Raw genomic sequence first — 19,346 nt, 5'->3', positions numbered from 1 at the left:
CATAGCACAGGAAAGTCAGGAACAGTTTGCCTTCATGTGAGAAGGCTGGGATACCTCCACAGTCCCACCATTTGCCATGAACGTATCGCCCAGGAATTGGCCACATGGAAGAAACTGCAAACGATGCAGCTCTATCACTATATCGATGATATCGTGCTCAGATCTGATTCTCTAGCAGATTTAGAAGGAGCAGTTCTTAGACTGCTGCAGCATCTACAAGAGAAAGGATGGGCTGTGAACAGCACCAAGGTTCAGGGACCTGTTTGTCTGTAAAGTTCTTGGAGGTTGTCTGGTTGGGTAAACTAAAGTTATCCCAGAAGCAGTCATAGACAAGGTCCAGGCTTTCCCCACCCCTACCACTGTGGCAGTATTACAAGAGTGTTTAGGCCTTTTGGGCTACTGGAGAGTGTTTATCCCACACTTGGCACAAATTCTGAAGCCCTTATACCGGTTGGTACAAAAGGACATCAAATGGGACTGGAATGACACGTGTGCAGCTGCTTTTACTACTGCCAAGTGAGCAGTCAAGGCCGTACAGGCTTTGAGTGTAATGGACTCATCAAGGCCCTGTGAACCAGATGTTCATGTAACTGAAGATGGTTATGGATGGGGTCTTTGGCAGTGGCTTGAATAGACACGCCAACCTATTGGATTCTGGTCACAACTATTGAAAGGAGCAGAGGTCAAGTACACCTTGATAGAGAAACACCTGGTTGCTGTGTACCATGCCTTGCTGGCTACAGAGCCCATCACCAGAACAGCTCCAACCAAGGTAGTAACCACCTATCCCATCATGGGGTGGGTGCGAGATGGGACCCAAAGGCCTCAGAGTAGCATGGCACAGACACCTGCCCTGGCCAAATGGGGTGCATATTTACAGCAGCGCAGCACCCTCTCTACTAGCCCCTTAATTACAGAACTGCAGCACTTTATTGGGGCCAGTGACCTATACCAGTTGAAAGCAGGAAGAACTTGCTTTTGAGCCATTGGTAGCCGAGAGTCCTTTTCTGGAGAGAAAAGCCCCTATACCTGAAGATGCTTGGTATATAGATGGCTCCAGCTGTAAGCATTCCCTGAAGTGGAAGGCTGTGGCTTTCCATCCTAAAACTGAGACAAATAGATGGAGGATGGAGAGGGGAAGAGCAGCCAATGAGCTGAGTTGTGGGCAGTATGGCTTGTGATCACCCAGGAGCCTTCCCCCATAGTTGTCTGCACTGACAGCTGGGCCATCTGTCGGGGCTTGACCCTGTGACTATTGACATGGTACCATGCCAACTGGATGGTTGGGCACTGGCCCCTTTGGGGATAAGAGTTGTGGCAAGACCTATGGGTCTCTGGTCAGACTAAGACAGTTACCATATATCATGTGACTGGCCATTTGCCTTTGGCCTTCCCAGGTAGTGATAAAGCAGACACACTGGTCCAGGTGCGTTGGCTAGTAGGAAAGCCAGCCTCTGAGGTTACATCAGCATTTGTTGCACATGGGGCAAAAGACAATGTGGGCTGTAGCCCATTGGTGGGGCTTGCCGCTGACCTTTGAAGAGGTCAGCAGAGCCCAGAAGGAGTGCCTTGTGTGCTCTAAGAGGGACTTACACTGAGTCCCACAGCAACATGGGGCAATAGTAAAGGGGCTGATACCCCTTGTCAGGTGGCAGATAGACTATATTGGCCTCTGCCCATATTGGAAAGATATTGGTATGCCATGACCTGTGTGGACACAGCTATTGGCCTGTTGGTTGCTTTTCCTGTACATCGTGAAGATCAGCAAATTACTAAGAAGGGCCTAGAGCATCTCTTTGCAGACTATGGCTGGCCAGCCACATGTGATTGAAAGCAATCAAGGTGCCCACTTTACCAGATATGTGTTACAAAGATGGGTGCAGCCATTAGGAATAAAGTGGAAGATCATGTACCATATAACCCTACCGGGGCAGGCATGATAGAGAAGTACAATGGTTTGTTGAAATGTGGCCGAAAATTAGACCAATAGGGCTGGTCAGTTCATTTATGGACAGTGCCACAGCATTTTAATGAGAAACCCCAGAAAGGAGCCTTGAGCCCTGTGGATATGCTGACACCCCTCGCTGCCTCTCCTATGCAGCTGGATGTGCAAACCGAAGAGGAGTTACTGAAGCCAGCATATGGCCAGCAGAGCAACATCCTGCTGCCAGCCCCACTGCATGAAGCCCTGGAGACACTGTTGAGTGGAAGCGGCCCTGGACATTTTGACACATGGACCAGTGATGGCTGGCCCTTCTGGCACCTTGGGGGAAAGGCCTGGAAGCTGGCCACCTGTGTATTCCTGGAGTAACAGCCGACTTTTCCCCAAAGATCACAGTAATGTACCCAAAACGTCCAAGAGGTAAGAGCATTTATGGGGAAGTTTTGTTTTACCTTTATGGCCAGTGCATGTACCTCCCATAGACCAGGGAGAGATCCCACTCCACTGTCCTATCACAGGACCACTCTCTTTCATGTACCCTACCTGATGGGCAAGATTTGCCTGTGTTGGCATCATTGAAGCATGTATCTTATTACCTGTAAGGTTATTTTCTCCTACAGTCCTTGTGGCCTGGACCCACCCCTGGCTGTAGCTGCCATGTGATGATTGCTCTGAACGCCCTAACTGTTCAGCTACTGCCTGCCTGTGGAAAGGGCGAGTGTGTACTTAATCTGCTTAGGACTTTGAACCTAGTTGAATCCTCTGACTTTGTATTATCATAGTTTTATTGCTGTTGCTATTGTATATTATTAGTCTGGTTACAATGCTCCAGTTTTCTCACCCAGGGGCCACTGGTGAATGAGTAGATTGTAAGGTGAGATTTCTGGAGGAATAGGCTATGGGTAAAACTGCAAAATTTCTAGAATCCCTCACCTGGCTTTAGTTCACCTGCATATTAATAGGTGTTTCTGAGGAATGGAGAGAAGTAGCCATCTCCGTATCAACAGGCAAGGGCATATGTGGACCAGAGAGGTTGGGTGGAGCCTCTTTTTCTGCAGCTGGGTCTCTGAGAGACAGACGCAGAACGACTGCTTATAAGAAACAAATAGCTTTCTCCCATTTTATTTTTCTCTTTGACTGATTTCAGTTTCAAAGGTATCTTGCCCTCCTGGAGTTATACCCTGTTACAAACTTTGTCAGGAAAAATAACTTAAAATGATAACTGATTTTGTCTAATGACTCATGAAATTTGAATTTTTTTTGGTAATCTACACATAATTGTTTGGAACAAATGAGTTAGATGTAAATGGAATAAGAGTTTAAAAACTTTTTAGCAATAATTATGTTTTATGATATGCATACATAAAAATAGCTTCCAAAATCTTCTTGGTAACCTAAAACTTTACAGTTTTTGCTAAGTTATAAACTAAGTTCATTAAATATCTTGTTCATTTCCAAATAGGATAAAATAATGAAACATTAATTACAAACATAGGTGTATCTACTTTTGACTTCATGATTACACAGAAACTGAAGATAAACTTAGATCTATTAGTAAGTATGTAGGAAGGGATAGCAGTGGGGAGATACGGCCAGAGAAAAAGACTAGATTAAAAACACACACTTTAAAAAAAAAATGATGAACCAGGACTAGCCTTTCCACACTCAGCTTTAGGAACAGTCCTAAGGTGATTTCAAAATTTCAAGGTGATGATCAAAAAACATATCTATCTCCCATGGAATTCCTCTAACAAGGTCAATGTATACAGATACATATAATAAGATTAAAATAGCAATTGAAGCAAACCAATCAATTCAAACAATCTACATCGAAAAATGACAATAAACAAAGAGCATAAACAAACAAACTGGGCACTGGAAGTAAGTAAAGAGGTCCCACCAAATCCGGAAATGGGAATAGATAAAAAAAATAATACATTTTACATGACATAAACTTGTGAACCTCAGTGGAGCTTGGCTTCAGATAACCAGGTAAGAAAGCAGCTTACACAGTCCCAGGTGCATAATTTATGAAGGAAAAGGTTGGCATTACACAACTACTTGAAGCAAGGTGCTTTATAGTCTATTTCTATGTCATCTGATGGTAATACTAATCACTAGCACAATATCAGAATAATTAGTGAACTAAGTCAAGATTCTATTAAAAACTGCTATGTTTAGGTAAGGTGTTTTTCTCTTAAAAAAACATACAGACATGAACAAAGTACAGTCAGTTAATCAAATACTACAATAACTTTAGCTACTAAGAAACAAGATAGAGCAAGTTCATTTTAAGGACTTGTGACTCCTTGAGCCTCTGACATGCCGTCAGAGAACAGGCCACACCTGTGTTACTTAACTGCTTAACTGCCAACTGTCGCCATAACTGAGAATCCCTAGTTGTGTCCCAGCTTTGAGCCCAATGTCTGATGCAGAAAGGCCTCAACAAGCATCAGTCAATTCCAAATGGAATGGAAGGGAAAATGCTGATGTTATGGAACCAAAAACCTTGCTGACTTCAACTCATGTACGCCAGCTCTGTCTCCTTTAACCTCAAAGACCACCTGATGGTCAGCCTCTTCCCTAATGTCCCAGAGTGCACTGCCCATACCCTGGGGAGATGTGAAGGTTAGTTACCAGAAAACTGAAAAGGAAAAAATCAAGTGAAGAAAAACAATGCCTTACTGGAAGAAAAAAGTGTCACACTGTAGATAAGATCCTTGCATTAACAGCCTGATCGCCCATTACTCGTAATCTAATGAACATGGTCACCACTGTACTGTTGATCAAATAGAAAAGACAGAGAAAGGCTGTGAGCTCACATTAAAAATGAGGATATATTTTAAGAAGCCAAACTCCTGGAAACCTGGTAAGTGGTCCATCCATATTACCTTGTCCCAGGTAAGTGACTATGTCAGGCTTTTTATTTCTTGGTTTGTTTTCTAATTGTATGTAACTCAGCAATCTCTCCTACTACCTTTGAGGACTGTGCTAAGCATGGTCAAGAGTAAGAGTAAGTGATCTACAACAAAAAATAAACAGGACCCTTCAGACACAGACATCCCTATTTTTCTCACCATGTATTTCAGGGTGGAAGAGAAACTCTTGACTCAGAGAAAAGAGGTTAAGAAATCTGAAGGCAATATCTATTCACAAATACCAATAACCTCTGATAGTCACAGAAAAGTTAGATACAAAGTACACTTCTGTCTTTTTATCTACCTATCTACCTACCTACCTACATATTTATTTTATATCCCCGGAATCAATCAAGTATACAAAATGCTGGAACAGGTACAGATACATTTCAAGACTTGTAACCAAGAAAATACACCAAAACTTCATGAGGTATTAAAGAGCAAATACATTTACAACCTTCTATAATTTTAATCTCCCTAGAACCCCTTCTTCAGTCATTTACACACCAGAAGTCCTTGGCATTGGTTAAAGTTAAATTATTGATTTTATATGAGACTTACACTACACAGCAGCCTTCAAATTGTGCTGCATTTTGGTTTAACAGCCTGACTTTCACCTCTTGATTTTTGCTCTTCACAGATACTCATATCCAGGAAACAAAAATTACAAACACTATCAGGTATGCAGGCTAAAAAAGTAACAGGTGTGGCAGCCTCCAGCCACACCTTCTGTGCTGAAATCTCAAGCCACAAGGCTGCCCTCCTCCCAAACCCGATGCTACTCTGTACTTTCTTCTAGGCATCTACATCCATTTTGTTAAAATCAGCAACTCCCGCTCAAAGGTTCCTTCCTTTACTTGGAAGAATACCACCACAAAACAGGACACTAGAAACACAGAATTGCAGCTTCTGTTATGAGAATTCCAAAAACCCTATTCCACCTTTCCTTAGTATTTACTAACAGATCTGCTTCTTAACAATGATTAATTGGATCCAGGAAGCGAAGAATTAGCCTGTAAGTATACATGAGAGAACATTTCAATAACCTCAGTGTAAGTTATTTTGGAAATGAGAATTATCTAACTATTTCAGTACATGCATCTCTATAGAGTTCTCTCCATGTATACAGATTGGCCAAGTGCTCATTTTTGATGAAAATCAAATGATTGGTTGGTATATGCAAGGCATGAGACTTTTGCTAAGCAAATTCACTGCAGAAAAACTAATGAAATGAGGAACTTCAGTCCATTCAAAAATCTGTATCATTTTACACTATATGCAAGATAGGACCCTTGACCCTCTAACATATGAGACTTCTCAAGATGTAGTTTTCATTATCCAAGGTTTCCAACAGTTCCTATCAATGATTATTTTGTCTGTTTCTAATATTTGCAATAAAACACACACTCCTAAAAACATAATAAAACTTGATAAAAGTTCAGATAAAGAGGATCTGCCTAATCAGTTTACTTTTATTAGCAATATGAACCATACTAAATTTATTCTTTCACTCATTGTCATTTCTAAGCGATTATGTGCCATACACAGCACTGGGACATGGAGATAAAGTGACAAAAAAGACCTAATGGCACTCAAATAACTACCTGATTACAAGTACGTAGGCAGTAAGCGCCAGGAATGATAAGTTAATGGTTACTTAACTTTCCAACTTTGAGGGCAATGTTAGCAAAATTACAATGTGAAATTTTAACTTGACCTACTTGAAGATGTCTGAACTAAGATAAGAATACCAAGAGTTTTCATCATAATCATATAGGACAAGAAGAATTCTTTATACAAATTCATCTGTAATGTTTTTTTTCCTTCTAGTATCACAACTATCTCTGTCCACATATGTGAACTTTTGAACATAATGGGTTTGTATTTTAAGACACATACCCTTAATGTGGGAATACTGAAGAAATTTGCAATAGTAAGGGAAGATAAAGAATATTCATCAATAGATCAATAATCAACTTCTTTTACCGCTCCAATTTGGCCTAAAACTTACATCAATAACTTAGTAAAAGTAACCCTTTGAAAAAAAACCTCAAGCTTTCAAGTTAGAAGTTCAAAACAGTGATATTTAATATTATTTTCTAGCCTAGAGTTGATTCTATAAAAATTAAAGAATAATGTAAAAACATAAAGTTACTAAAGCATGTTTCTTATATGAAAACTCAGATGTTTTAATTCTGTCAAACTATTTTAGTTTTAACTATTTTTCAGTACTCACAGATGTTCTAATATACTGATAACATGTCTTCTTTTTCTATTTTGCAAATCTGATCACCCTGCAGATCTAGGCGTGTGGATGCTTTTCACTGTACCTGGTGCCAAAAATACTTGTAATGTAACAAATACTTGTTAAGTACTCAGGGTTAAGCATCCACACAGTGGTTCTGAACTACAGCAGAGTGATGCTAGATTGTAATTCTGTCCTTGGGAGTCCATGCTGTAGAAACCACATATATAAACAGGTTAAAAGAGAAGCAATAAGGTATTCTTCTGTTAATTCAGTAACTAATCTTATTATTATGAATTCTACTTTTTGGTATACAGTTAGGTTCTGTAAGTCTGAAATTTAATGGCCATGTTAGTACCAAATAAAGACAGCAAAGAATAGAAATGCTAATGAGAATTACCTTTGCTCCAAAGATGGTGAACACAGTTGTCCAAAGGCTGATTCAGAATCACAAGGCAGTATTTCAACTTCCCTATTGAAATATGAAAAGAAAAATAAGTGAGCTGAGTCTTTGTTCCCTTCTCACTTTAGTCCAGAACCATACTCTATTAGTCCGGACCATCAATCTACAAGAGCTAAATTTTAACCATAGCTATTTTCTCATACTTTGATTTTATTTTTTCTCACACTTTAATTTTAAAAGGCACCATAGATTAATTAGATCTTTTTTATTCAATGTGGCCATCATATTACTATATTGCTGAGGAATTTATGATAAAAACAGTTTTTCATAAAAACAAGTGGGTAAGCTTCATTTTATAGGAGGTGGGGAACAGAAACGCTCATATGAATTCTTATCCTATGATCCACCACTTTGATGCAATGACCCTTCTATCTGGCCAGTTTGACATCATTCTGACATATTTACCAAGTGGTGTGGTCCGGTAGGTATGTATTTTCACATTCCTTCTCATTCTCATTTACCCATATTCTCTCCTTCACTCTTTCTCTCTCCCTCTGCTCCAACCCTATCCTGAACCTCCAGTGCAAAATGTGTTTTTACAGAATCCCACAAGCTCTTTCAGGACTCTTTTACTGCAAGTTTCTAGATGACACTCATAAGACTAAGAAAGATAGAAAAAAGTGACTTCTCCAACACCATTCCAAGCCTTTTATAATGCACTAGAAATTGTACTAAGCAAAAAAGTGTAATCAGTCTGCTGAAAATCTGTCATTCGGCTCACTCAATTTCATTTGTGGAAAAAAATGTTTAGTGATAAGAAAAATTAATTTTTTAAGCAATCTCAGTGTTAGAAGTGGAACAGGATAAGAAAATGAAAAGGGGATGTCATCATCCACAGCAAATATTATTAAGTGTCGATTATATACTAGGAGCTGGGAGCACAAAGAGGAATAAGATCACAGGCTATCTGTGAGATAAAACATTCATAATAAATACAATTTATTCCACAATACAAGTATATGAGGGGTGCCAGGTAACAGATAAGTGAATGTGGCAGGAATTCAAAGCCTAGAAAGTCAGTAAGATCTGGTGCCAATCTAGAAATCTTTGTGAAATGAAGATTTTTAAAATGGATCTTCAAAGGAAAAAGAAGAAGTTGGATAGAATAAAGGGCGGGGCATTCCAGACAAACAAAAAAAACACATAGGAAGCTGCATCCTTTGCCTTTAGGGCAACTAGCAAGGAAAATTTCAGAAGGAATGCTGCGAAGATAGGAACCTAGGATATTAATATTAGCATCACAGATTTCAGGCATTGTATTTCAGATGACAGAGGAATTGAAGTTGAGGCACACAGGAAGTATGTAAGACTGATGCAAGAAATGCATAGCAAAAGCAATTTATGTGTATTTGGAAGTCATCCATCCAGAGATAACAGCTGAAGGTGAGAGCAGACTGGTGGCTGAGATGATCATAAAGGAAGGACTGAGAGAGCAAAGACAAAGGAAGAAAGCCGCATCATTTGTTCACCATTAGAGAGCCGGAGGACATCAACAAAGGAAACACAAAGGAAAAGCCACAAAGGGACAAGAGCTTCGGCGTGTATTTCTAAAAATGTGCTGTCATCGACGCGGCACCCTACAGAGACGCCCAGGAGACTGAACAATGACAGAAAGCCAGTGAGGGGGAAAACGCAGAAAAATCTGAAAACTCATGGAGGGAGCCTCAAGGCAGTAGAGACGCAGCAAACCATGAGGACGGACGCCTCATCTTAAAAAATGAAGAGTAAACTGAGAAACAGGGGGAGAGGCAGCCAAGTCAAGGAAGTGTTTTATATATAGAAACAATCTTAGATTCTAAATAGTAAGCGGGAAGAAGGGGAAATGGACCACTGACGACTGAACAGGTATTTAGGGGCTGCGGAGGGCCCCTGTTCAGGCCCTGCGCGAGGCAGCAGCGCACAGGGGGTGGCGCCTCCCGTCCCCAGGAGTGGCCTCCGGATGAGACAGAGACTGAGATCAAGGCTCCTGGTGACAGCACCGAGTCACCCAAGGAGACAGTGACAGAGCAAGGTTGATTTATTTATAAAAAACTAAAGAAGAACAAAGTGAAAATATGGAAATAGAGTAGAATATGGAAAAGTTCTAAACAACTGCTATAAGAAGTGGACTATGGGAGCTGACAATCCACAATTTTAAAAATAGGAATTCAATCAGTTAACTAATGGGAAGATGACATCCACCCTGTCTATAATTTTAGGCTGTTTCCCACCAATGCTGGGAGTAGATGTAGGAATAAGCATAAACAAGCAAGATGGCGATGGCAGTTGATTTGAGAATTGGCAAAATCGTCTGTCAAGGAATGGAAGATGCTTCTGTGGGCAGTGTGAGTGAGTGGGGCAGAGACCAGTAACTGCCTCATGATTTCCTCTCTGCTCTTCTTCAACAATAGAATCATGGGGTTTTTTGTTTTGTTTTGTTTCATTGTGTTTTTTTCTTTGCTTTATTTTGTTTTTGTGGTTTTTTTTCAGTATGTTGGTTTTACTGGGCACATTACTGTCCAGGTGAAAAATGCTATATCCCAGACTCCTCTGTAGCAAAATGTAATCTCAAGACAAACTTCTGGCCAAGCAGATGTATGTAGGAACTTAAAAGTTACTTCTAGGGAGTCTCCTTAAAATGGAGAGCACTTTATATCCTCTGTTGGTTTTCCTCATCCTGCCATTTGGAGGAAGGACTGCCTGAGTTCACTGAAATTCTAGCAGCCGCCTAGGAACATCCAAGCAGAACAACAGCCTGAAGGCCCCTAGGTCCCTGATGATTCCATGAAGCTTCCATTCCATCACTTAACTGTCTGCCTCCAGACTTCTTTCATGTGAGAAACACTAAACTTCTATTTTGTTTAAGTCACTACAGTTTTGGGTTTCCCTATTGCACAGAGAGAACCCAATTTTTTTTTTTTAGAACCCAAATTTTAATTCATGCAATAGTCATAGTCCAGCTTAGGTTAAAGAAAAGACAATCTAGATAGGAATGACTTCAAGAAAGAGCAGGCAAGCATCAAAACGCAGAAAGGAAAACTTCAACCCATTCAACATGGACAGTGAATCTGTGTAAGAGAGTCATAGCCTGGCACATGGTAAGTGCTCAATATGATGTTAATCATAAGCAGCTAATAATTTGGATAAACCAATGATCCTTTCATCTTCAACAAGATCTGCTCTGCTGCAGGGGGCATTAGCAATACTGTATGTATGTTTACATGAATGAGCAACACTGCTTTCTGTCACAGATTCTTCAGTGTGTGAACTCAGTATTTTTGTGGTTCAAAGGGCACTCTGATGAAGGGGAAAAAGCATGATTATCATATTATTGCTCCTCTAAACCCATACTTTCATTAAGGTAATATCTGTGAAAGCATTTTTGAAAAGAATGAAGCAGTATGAAAATGCATGGTAAAGATTTACTAATTAAGTTATTAATAATCAAGAATTAACTACTTCAGCTATCTGTATGCATAACATTTATATTACAGTGGTTCTATACATAAGTTACTTAGGTATTAAGATATGATATACTTTCCTTTTCTAATCTAGTCTACTCTGGAATTATAACTAGATGAAGTCAGTTTGGCATTTATTTTATACCCAAAGCCCTCATAATTACCAATACATAAGTTACAGAAAAAGTAGCTTCCAGAACCACCTATCACAAATGATAAATCTACCCTCAAGTATGTAGACCAGTGGGTATCAAACTCACTGTATAACAAAATCACAGATTTTTAAGAAAAGCCGAACTCCTTCCCTGGAGATTCAGATTCAATGTGCCTGCAGTTGGGCCTTTGCGTCATGATTTTTTTAAAGCATCATAAAAAAGTCTAATGAGTAATCAAAGTTGAGAAACTTGGTACAATGCCTTGAGATATTAACTAATGAGAGTAGAAAGCCATCATTAATAGCAGCATATTTTAAAATACTGTTCCTTTAATCTTTATCACACCTCTTTTAATTGCTGTTTTCTGAAAAGTATATAAATATATATGTATATCACCATAACAATTATTCATAATTTTTTATAAACAAATATAAATGGGCTACTTTTTCTTTAACTAGTATGGCATGAGATCAAAAAAGAATTGAAAACTACTACTCTACATGAAAATACACTGAAATAAAACACAGCTTAAAATGGAAACGAATTTACTGAAATGCATTAGCAAGTTATCAAGGGTTTATGATCTCTGTTTAAAAAAATACTCGAACTCAGATAAAATCAATATTAGCCAAAACACATGCCAGTCATTATATATAACAGCTATTTTGTCAGAGGACCAAAGACCATTATTATGAATCTCTCACCCTTTAAAGTATTTCAATTAAACAAAGAGAACTCCAGGGCACTAAATTTAATTTTCATATTGTACAAAATTTCATATATAAGAGCAGGATTTTTTTTTAAGTATGCATAGGGAAATCAAAAATGTCAAGTCAACTCATTCTTTGTGGAAATAAATTGTATGTGGACAAAGCAGAACTATTAAAAAGCTCTGAACAAATACTGCATACCAAAGTCTATTAAGATAATCGAATTACCAATGGACTGAGAACTATTAAGTCATTTAAGAAATTGCTTCAGAGAAGGTGAACATAGAATAGACACAAACAGATAGTTCCCTGAGAAATCTTTCTTGCCTCACCCACCATAAGTGACCACTCAATATACCCCAGTTGTACCAGCATAATAATAAATCCTGCTCCCATCCATTAGCAAACAGTCCTGGTCTGGATGATCAAGTAGATGGTCATCTTCAGCTCCCAGCCCTTCTCTGTGTTTCAGTCTTCTGGAAACCCATTTCAAGAAGGATTTCATCCCACTACCTCCCGGAAAGAACTATTATCACAGTCATGAATAACCTATTTTAAAATTCAAGAGCTAATTCTCATCTTGCCTGACACATCTCCATAGTCTAATAAAAGTACATCATTTCCTGTACCTTCCTTCATGAATCATGTTCTTCCCTCGATTTCATGGAAACTACTCTATTGGGTCTCCTCTCTGGCCACTCTTTCTCAGTCTTCTTTGCTGCTTACTCTCCATCTGCATAAAAAGCACCCAGTAAATATTTGTTGAGTACCTCTTCCGCTCTGACATTACGTCCATTTATAATGAATTGACTCCAGCTACTTTCTCTAATAATCAAAAGTGACTTCCCCCAATTTTGTCTGGGGATGAATAGTTCCATACCCAATAAAAATTCTCACAGAATGAAATAACACCCTCATAAAACTCCAGGTTCTGGAACTACTCATAAATGAATATTATACAAAATGTTCCAAGAAGGATTCTAGAAAAGTCAACAATAAAAACTGATTCAGCTTGGATTAAAACAACTAAATGGTATTTCCTGCTTAATTTTTACACAATTTATTTAAATTAAAAAACAAACAACAGTTCACCTTTTTCGTCTATCCCCTCCTCCCCACCTCTGGTCATCACCAATCTGTTCTCTGTATGTATGGGCTTGGTTTTTTTTGTTTCAGATTCCACATATACGAGGGGTCATACAGTGTTTGTCTTTCTCTGTCTGTCTTATTTCACTTAGCATGATGCCCTCAAGGTCCATACATGTCACAAACAGCAGGATCTCATTCCTTTTTATGGTTGAATAATATTCTGTTATATGTATGTATGTGTGGTTATGTATGGGTACATATAAATATAACAATTCCTTTATATATTCATCCATCATTGGACACTTAGGTTGTTTCCATATCTTGGCTATTGTAAATAATGTTGCAGTGAACACTGGGATGTATGTATCTGTTCAAATTAGTGTTTTTGTTTTCTTCAGATATATATCCAGAAATGGAATTGCTGACTCATAATGGCAATTTTATTTTTAATTTCGTGAGGAACCTCTATACAGTGTTCCATAGTGGCTGCACTAATTTTTATGCCCATCAACAGTACCCAAGGGTTCCCTTTTCTCCACATCCTCAACACTTGTTATCTCTTATCTTTTTGGTAATAACCATTCTAATAGGTGTATGGTGATATCTCACTGTGGTTTTGATTTGCATTTTCCTTATGATCAGTAGTGTTCAGCATCTTTTCCTCTACCTGTTAGCCATCTATATGTCTTATTTGGAAAAATGTCTATTCAGAGCTTCTGCCCAGAGAAGCCCTGAAGAGAAGAGATTGTGTTTTCAAGCTAAATGTATATTTACCCATAGTACCTACTTAGGGAAGAAAGAAATTCGTGCAACATGCCATCGAGCCCTACAAAACTGGGCATATATCTAGTTACTGTCATTCAACCTTTCAGGTCAAAAGTATAAATATATTCTGTATGGTTTAAATCAATTTCCACCTCTGAACATTACCTCCCATGATGCAAATGTAATGGGTCTGTCCAAGTTTAGTAATCCTAATAAATACTATGCAACTATAAACAAAATGCCCCAGTAAACTGTCACAGGAATCCACATATGCTAGAAATGCATGTCAAGTAAAAAGAAGTTTTAAATTTTACATCTAGTAAGCTTCTATTATGGAAAAAGTATGGGGAATAGGGAAGGAAAATTAGGTCTATCAGAGTTTGGAGTCTTTCTGGACATAAAAGGAGAAGGCCATGCCAAGATATATTTTCTTTCTCTACCCTTATAAGGAGGTGCACATGGTCTTTTTTGTCCATGTTCCTTCAGCTTCTGAACAAATATGCTCTGGATCAGTGTGGATAAAGTGAAGGTTCCTGTGGCCATGATTCTCAGCTGGCCCTGGTTGGCTAGCTCACTACACACCTGTGGGCAATACGTCATTATTGACTCTATATAAAGAGTCCTGCCCAGTGCTCTAGGCAACATGGTGGCATAGCTGCAAGGCTGCAGGAGAGCAGAGCAGAGGCTGGAGTGGTGGCAGTGCCAAGGATAGAGGCCCAGAGGCAGAGACCGGCTTGCTGCATGCAGACTCGCTCTGAGTGGATAGGATTTTGGTGATTGACCTGCCACCGTGGAAATAAAGTTGGGTATAACCCTTTCACCACAAGAACGTTCTACTGTCATTTCTTTGGTCACACTGAATCCATAGTGAACTTGCCCAGGGCTGAAGCCCACTGGCAACACACTGGCATTTGTGAACTTCACTGTTCATTAGCACATCTACCAAAAGGCAAATGAATGAAAGGAAAGCAAATCGAAACCAGTCTTCCATTTAGTTCCTTAAGAGAGTTCTTAAACCTTTTTTAGGAGGTAGAGCATTACTGTATATCACTACTTTTAAAATGAACATTTTTGTACATTTTAACATCTTTAAAGAGGCATTTCAGGACACATTCAGACTGTATTTTAGAATCAGTGGTATCTTAGCATTGTGTCAGTTTAACTGGCATTTTTTGCCTTTTCTAATAGTATATAAATAGTGCATCTTACAATTAATAGCATCATGGATACAATTAAAGGCAGCATTTAAGCTACCCTTCCTAGTATTTTTCACAAATACCATGACTATTTGTGAGTTGTAATAAGGTTTATAAATAAATCAAAGTGTGTGGAATTAAGATGCTAGGATAAAAGACACTAGGTATTAGCCAATAATGATCATAATATTCTCTGCTGTTCTAACGGAAACTCATGTTTATTTTTAAAAGCCATTATTTCCCTGTGATGCCATGAAGAGGCTGCTATATTAAGATGGTTATTAATGTTTTGCAGCCAATGAAGAAAGTAAGTCCCTAAACTAACAAGGTGAAAAACATCAGATAGAACAAACCCAGTGTGCCAAGTACGATGAGATCCCACCAGAGGGGAACCATAAATCCTCCAGGGGGACAGGGGGAATGCCACAAGATTCATTCTAGCACTTATGAAGGATAAGAGTGTCCAGCTGGAGAGGCAGGGCATTCTGGGCAGAGAAAACACCATGTGCAAAGAAGGTCAACACACACATGAAAATGGTCAATACTGCAACTGGGGAGAACGTGGTGTTAAATTAAACAAGAAGGTCATTAGATGGAGGGGGTCTAACAGCCTGGTAGCAGACATAGGCAAATGAATCCCTAGGCCAAAGTCAACTGTAAATGCCCTTGCATCCAAGAAAATAAAATTTAAGCACAGCTGATCACAAACATCCAACTGGGTTTTCCCAAATAACGCAACCATGTAAGCCATAACAAATCAAATACTGTCCTTGAGTTGCTTGAGTGGCTGCCCTGAAAAAGCCTTTCTGATCACTCCGGCCAGCTGATCACTCCTAACTATTTCAGTTTCGGACTGCCTGATTTGACAGATATTTGCTCCAGTAAACTCTTGAAAGTTTTAATGTGCCTTAGTTTACCTTTTAATAGATAATGGCAATAGAAAAAAATAGAGAGGTGGAAGCCACATGGTAAAACATATGAGGCCATTTTAAGTAATGATCACCATCTCCCCATTAATTTCAGCTGGAGATTCTAAAGACTCAAATAATTGATATTTTTAATAATCTCCATTCTGATATGGGGTTATTATTGGCCTTATTGCTTAGAGCAATGTCAAAGTGTTCCACAGATATCTGTAAGGTTGTGAATGCCTTCTTTAGACTTGACACACTATGGATAAAATGAGAGTTCCTGTGGCCAGGATTCTCACCTGGCTGTGGCTGACTAACTCACTGCACACCTGTGGGCAATACATGGTTGTTGACTCTATATAAAGAGCTCCACCCAGTGCTCTGGATGACATGGTGGCAGGGCTGCAAGGCTGCAGGAGAGCAGAGCAGAGGCTGGAGTGGTGGCAGCACCGAGGACAGCTGTGCAGGATGACTGTGCAGAGAGGCCCAGAGGATGGCTGTGCGGACAGAGGGGCCCAGAGGCAGAGACCGGCTTGCTGCCTGCAGACTTGCTCTGAGTGAACGGGATTCTAGTGACTGACCTGCCACCTAGAAATAAAGTTGGGTATAACCCTTTCACCCCAAGAACGTTTTGCTGTCATTTTCTTTGTTCACATTGAATCCATAGTGAAATTGCCCGGGCTGAAACCCATTGGCAAGACACACACTAAAATTAAAATGAAATAGTTCTTAAGATTATTTTTGTTAACTCATCTTCATCATGACTCAGGACGTAGGGCTTCTAAAATTACAGACTTCTCAAACAAGCTAAAAATAACTTGTCGATAAGATTATGGAAGAAATCTAAAGACAGGTTAAATCTGCTCCCAAATATAAAGGCCAAAGAATTTATCCATTAGCATCTGAATAATAAGTGCCAACACAGCAAGCTGCCATCTGAAACTCTTGGCACTTCCTTCCTCTGAGCACTAGTGAAGCAGGAGCCATGGGCAGGGAGGTGTGAGGAGATAATTAGAACTCTCATTTTGCCAAGGATCTGCAGCCCAAAGAGCATAACGAGGTGCTATTACTTTATTATACAGCAGGCTATCCTGTTATATAAATCATGTTATACAATAACTTCTTACACAATCAAGAACTGTTTACTAAATGTCTACTATGTATCAAGTACTGAGATTCTCCCTCACCAGAAAAGAAGCTCAGGAGATGTGAATTTTTGTCTCCATATTCCCTGCTGGATCCCAAGTGCTTGGCACAGAGGGGATACTCAGTGAGAATTAACTGAATACATGAATAAAAAGAAGGACACAAGGTAGAAGTCAGAGTGTTCTATACGCATTTTCACTTAATCCCTATGAATTATGGGAAAATCACAGGACTGTTTTGTCTTGCCAGTGGGTTTCAGCCCTGGGCAAGTTCACTATGGATTCAGTGTGACCAAAGAAATGACAGTAGAACTTTCTTGGGATGAAAGGGTTATACCCAACTTTATTTCCAGGTGGCAGGTCAATCACTAAAATCCCACCCACTCAGAGCGAGTCTGCATGCAGCAAACCTGTCTCTGCCTCTGGGCCTCTCTACCCCCACAGCCATTCTCTAGGCCTCTGTCCTCGGTGCTGCCACCCTCCAGCCTCTGCTCTCCTCTCCTGCAGCCTTGCAGCTGTGCCACCATGTCACGCGAACCACTCGGCAGAGCTCTTTATATAGAGTCAATAGCAATGCACTGCCCACACATGTGTAGTGAGCTACCCAGCCAGGGCCAGGTGAGAATCTTGGCCACAGGAAGTTTCATTGTATCTACATTTCCATTTTACCAAAGGAAAAATGAAAACTTGAAAAGCAAACTAACCAAAGGGCAAAACAAAGCCAGACCTTCACACCAGAGCCCCTGTGCTTAACCCCTCCACTGCCCTTCCCACACTCTTGTATTTAGGATTATACTTCATGTAAATCCCAGGATGTCTGAGGCCTGGAATTTTAGAAAAAACTCAGGAAATACAAAGTGGAAGACTCTCAAAACTCATCAACAACCACAGGCCATCTACGAACCTTCGAGGAAGCCCCAAATGAGAAAACTGAAGAAACCTCAAGGAAAAAGGGCAGTTTTGGTGGAGACTGCAGTATTTCAAAGTTCTGTTGTTTGAACGTCTTAAATTCTGGTTATTAACGTAAGTAGTTTCTTCTTTATACTATTAGTTTTCCTTCTATCAACCTTTCAAAATCGTTTCTCAAGTTACAATGAGCATATAATTTTTATTTTCTTAAAAAAGGAATATTCATTTCATCAAATCTAAGCCATAGCATACCAGACTGTTGCAAAGAATGGTTTTTCATACAACTAGGTCATAACTGCCATTTGGCTGACAGTGAATGCAAGGTGCCATCCCAATTTTAGGACGGTTAAAATATGCTAGAAAAAATAAGTCTCTAAGCTTCCATGGAGAAAGAGAAACATCTAGAGAGCACACAAGGGTGACAGCTTCTCAGCTATGGATGGATCTCAGGTTTCTTACAAAGAGCCTCACCAAAATGGAGCACAAAGTAGCAGTTCAATAAATATCAAGTAAAAATACATGGAACAATTACTGGTTTGCTTTGAAATTCTATGTAAATGACTTCTTTTTTAAGACATTAAAATAATATGTAAGGTAAATTTTCAACAGAATTGTGTATCCAATCATTTTTTGAAAACAAAGAGGTAAACTAGAAACTCGGGTCGTTTCTAAACCCCTGTGTGTGTTAGTTTTTCATGATAGACTGCCTATTTAAATTTCTAAAAAAAAAAAGAAAATGGAAAAATGCATGGCAGGTAAGGATTACTTCACACATAGACATGACTTAATGCATAGAGGTCCCTACAAATGCTGAAAGGTTTCCAAGAAAAGCAAAAAATAATTTTACTTGCATACAGTCTTGAGCACTTACTGTAGGTAACTCTAATTACTATGGTTATTGTTGATTCTCATATTATAGTTAACTTACATGCTATTGTATACCACATACATGGAAAATTAATCTTAATATCAAAAATCAGCAATGAACAAAACACATCAGCTAATATAAAGCTTGAAGTTAAACTAGGGTTTTTTCAAATGCAAAAGTGTCTACTGCATCAAACCAAAAAAAGTACAACTGTAAGAACTTTAAGTTGTCAAACAAACATGAATGTAAAAATGGTTTCCAGATGTAAATGGCACACTTCCCATGACATAGATTCTCTCATCAACCAAACTCTACTCAGATGACCCTGAACTACACCTTACTTCTGGACTTCTGTATGTTCATCTCTGCATTGTTTAGTTTTAGCAAGAATCCTGCTACTTCATCAGTTGAACCAGAAACCCCCAACATCAATACCACTTTTAAATTGAGGTATAATTGATAGATGTTATATCACTTTCAGGTGTGCAGAATAGCAACTGAACAATTATATACATCAGGAAATGTTCACCAGGATAAGTGGAGTCGCTGTCTGTCCTCAAACAAAGTTATTACAGCATCACTGACTATAT

At 39.2% G+C, this 19,346-nt stretch overlaps 1 protein-coding gene across 6 annotated transcripts in view; it reads right to left on the bottom strand.

Annotated features, from left to right (window-relative positions):
- The window catches only part of TPK1 (thiamin pyrophosphokinase 1), a 355,980-nt gene that overhangs the window by 300,250 nt on the left and 36,384 nt on the right, over positions 1-19,346 (bottom strand). For all 6 annotated transcript variants that reach the window (XM_073238288.1, XM_073238285.1, XM_073238283.1 and 3 more), the window contains one exon: positions 7,506-7,577. In XM_073238288.1, the coding sequence (XP_073094389.1) occupies positions 7,506-7,577 (72 nt within the window). The remainder of the gene's footprint in view (positions 1-7,505; positions 7,578-19,346) is intronic.

Source organism: Manis javanica, chromosome 6, assembly GCF_040802235.1.
Source record: "Manis javanica isolate MJ-LG chromosome 6, MJ_LKY, whole genome shotgun sequence".
Lineage (NCBI taxonomy): Eukaryota > Metazoa > Chordata > Mammalia > Pholidota > Manidae > Manis > Manis javanica.
Note: the sequence above shows the minus strand (reverse complement) of the source record. Positions and strands in the feature narration are given on the sequence as shown.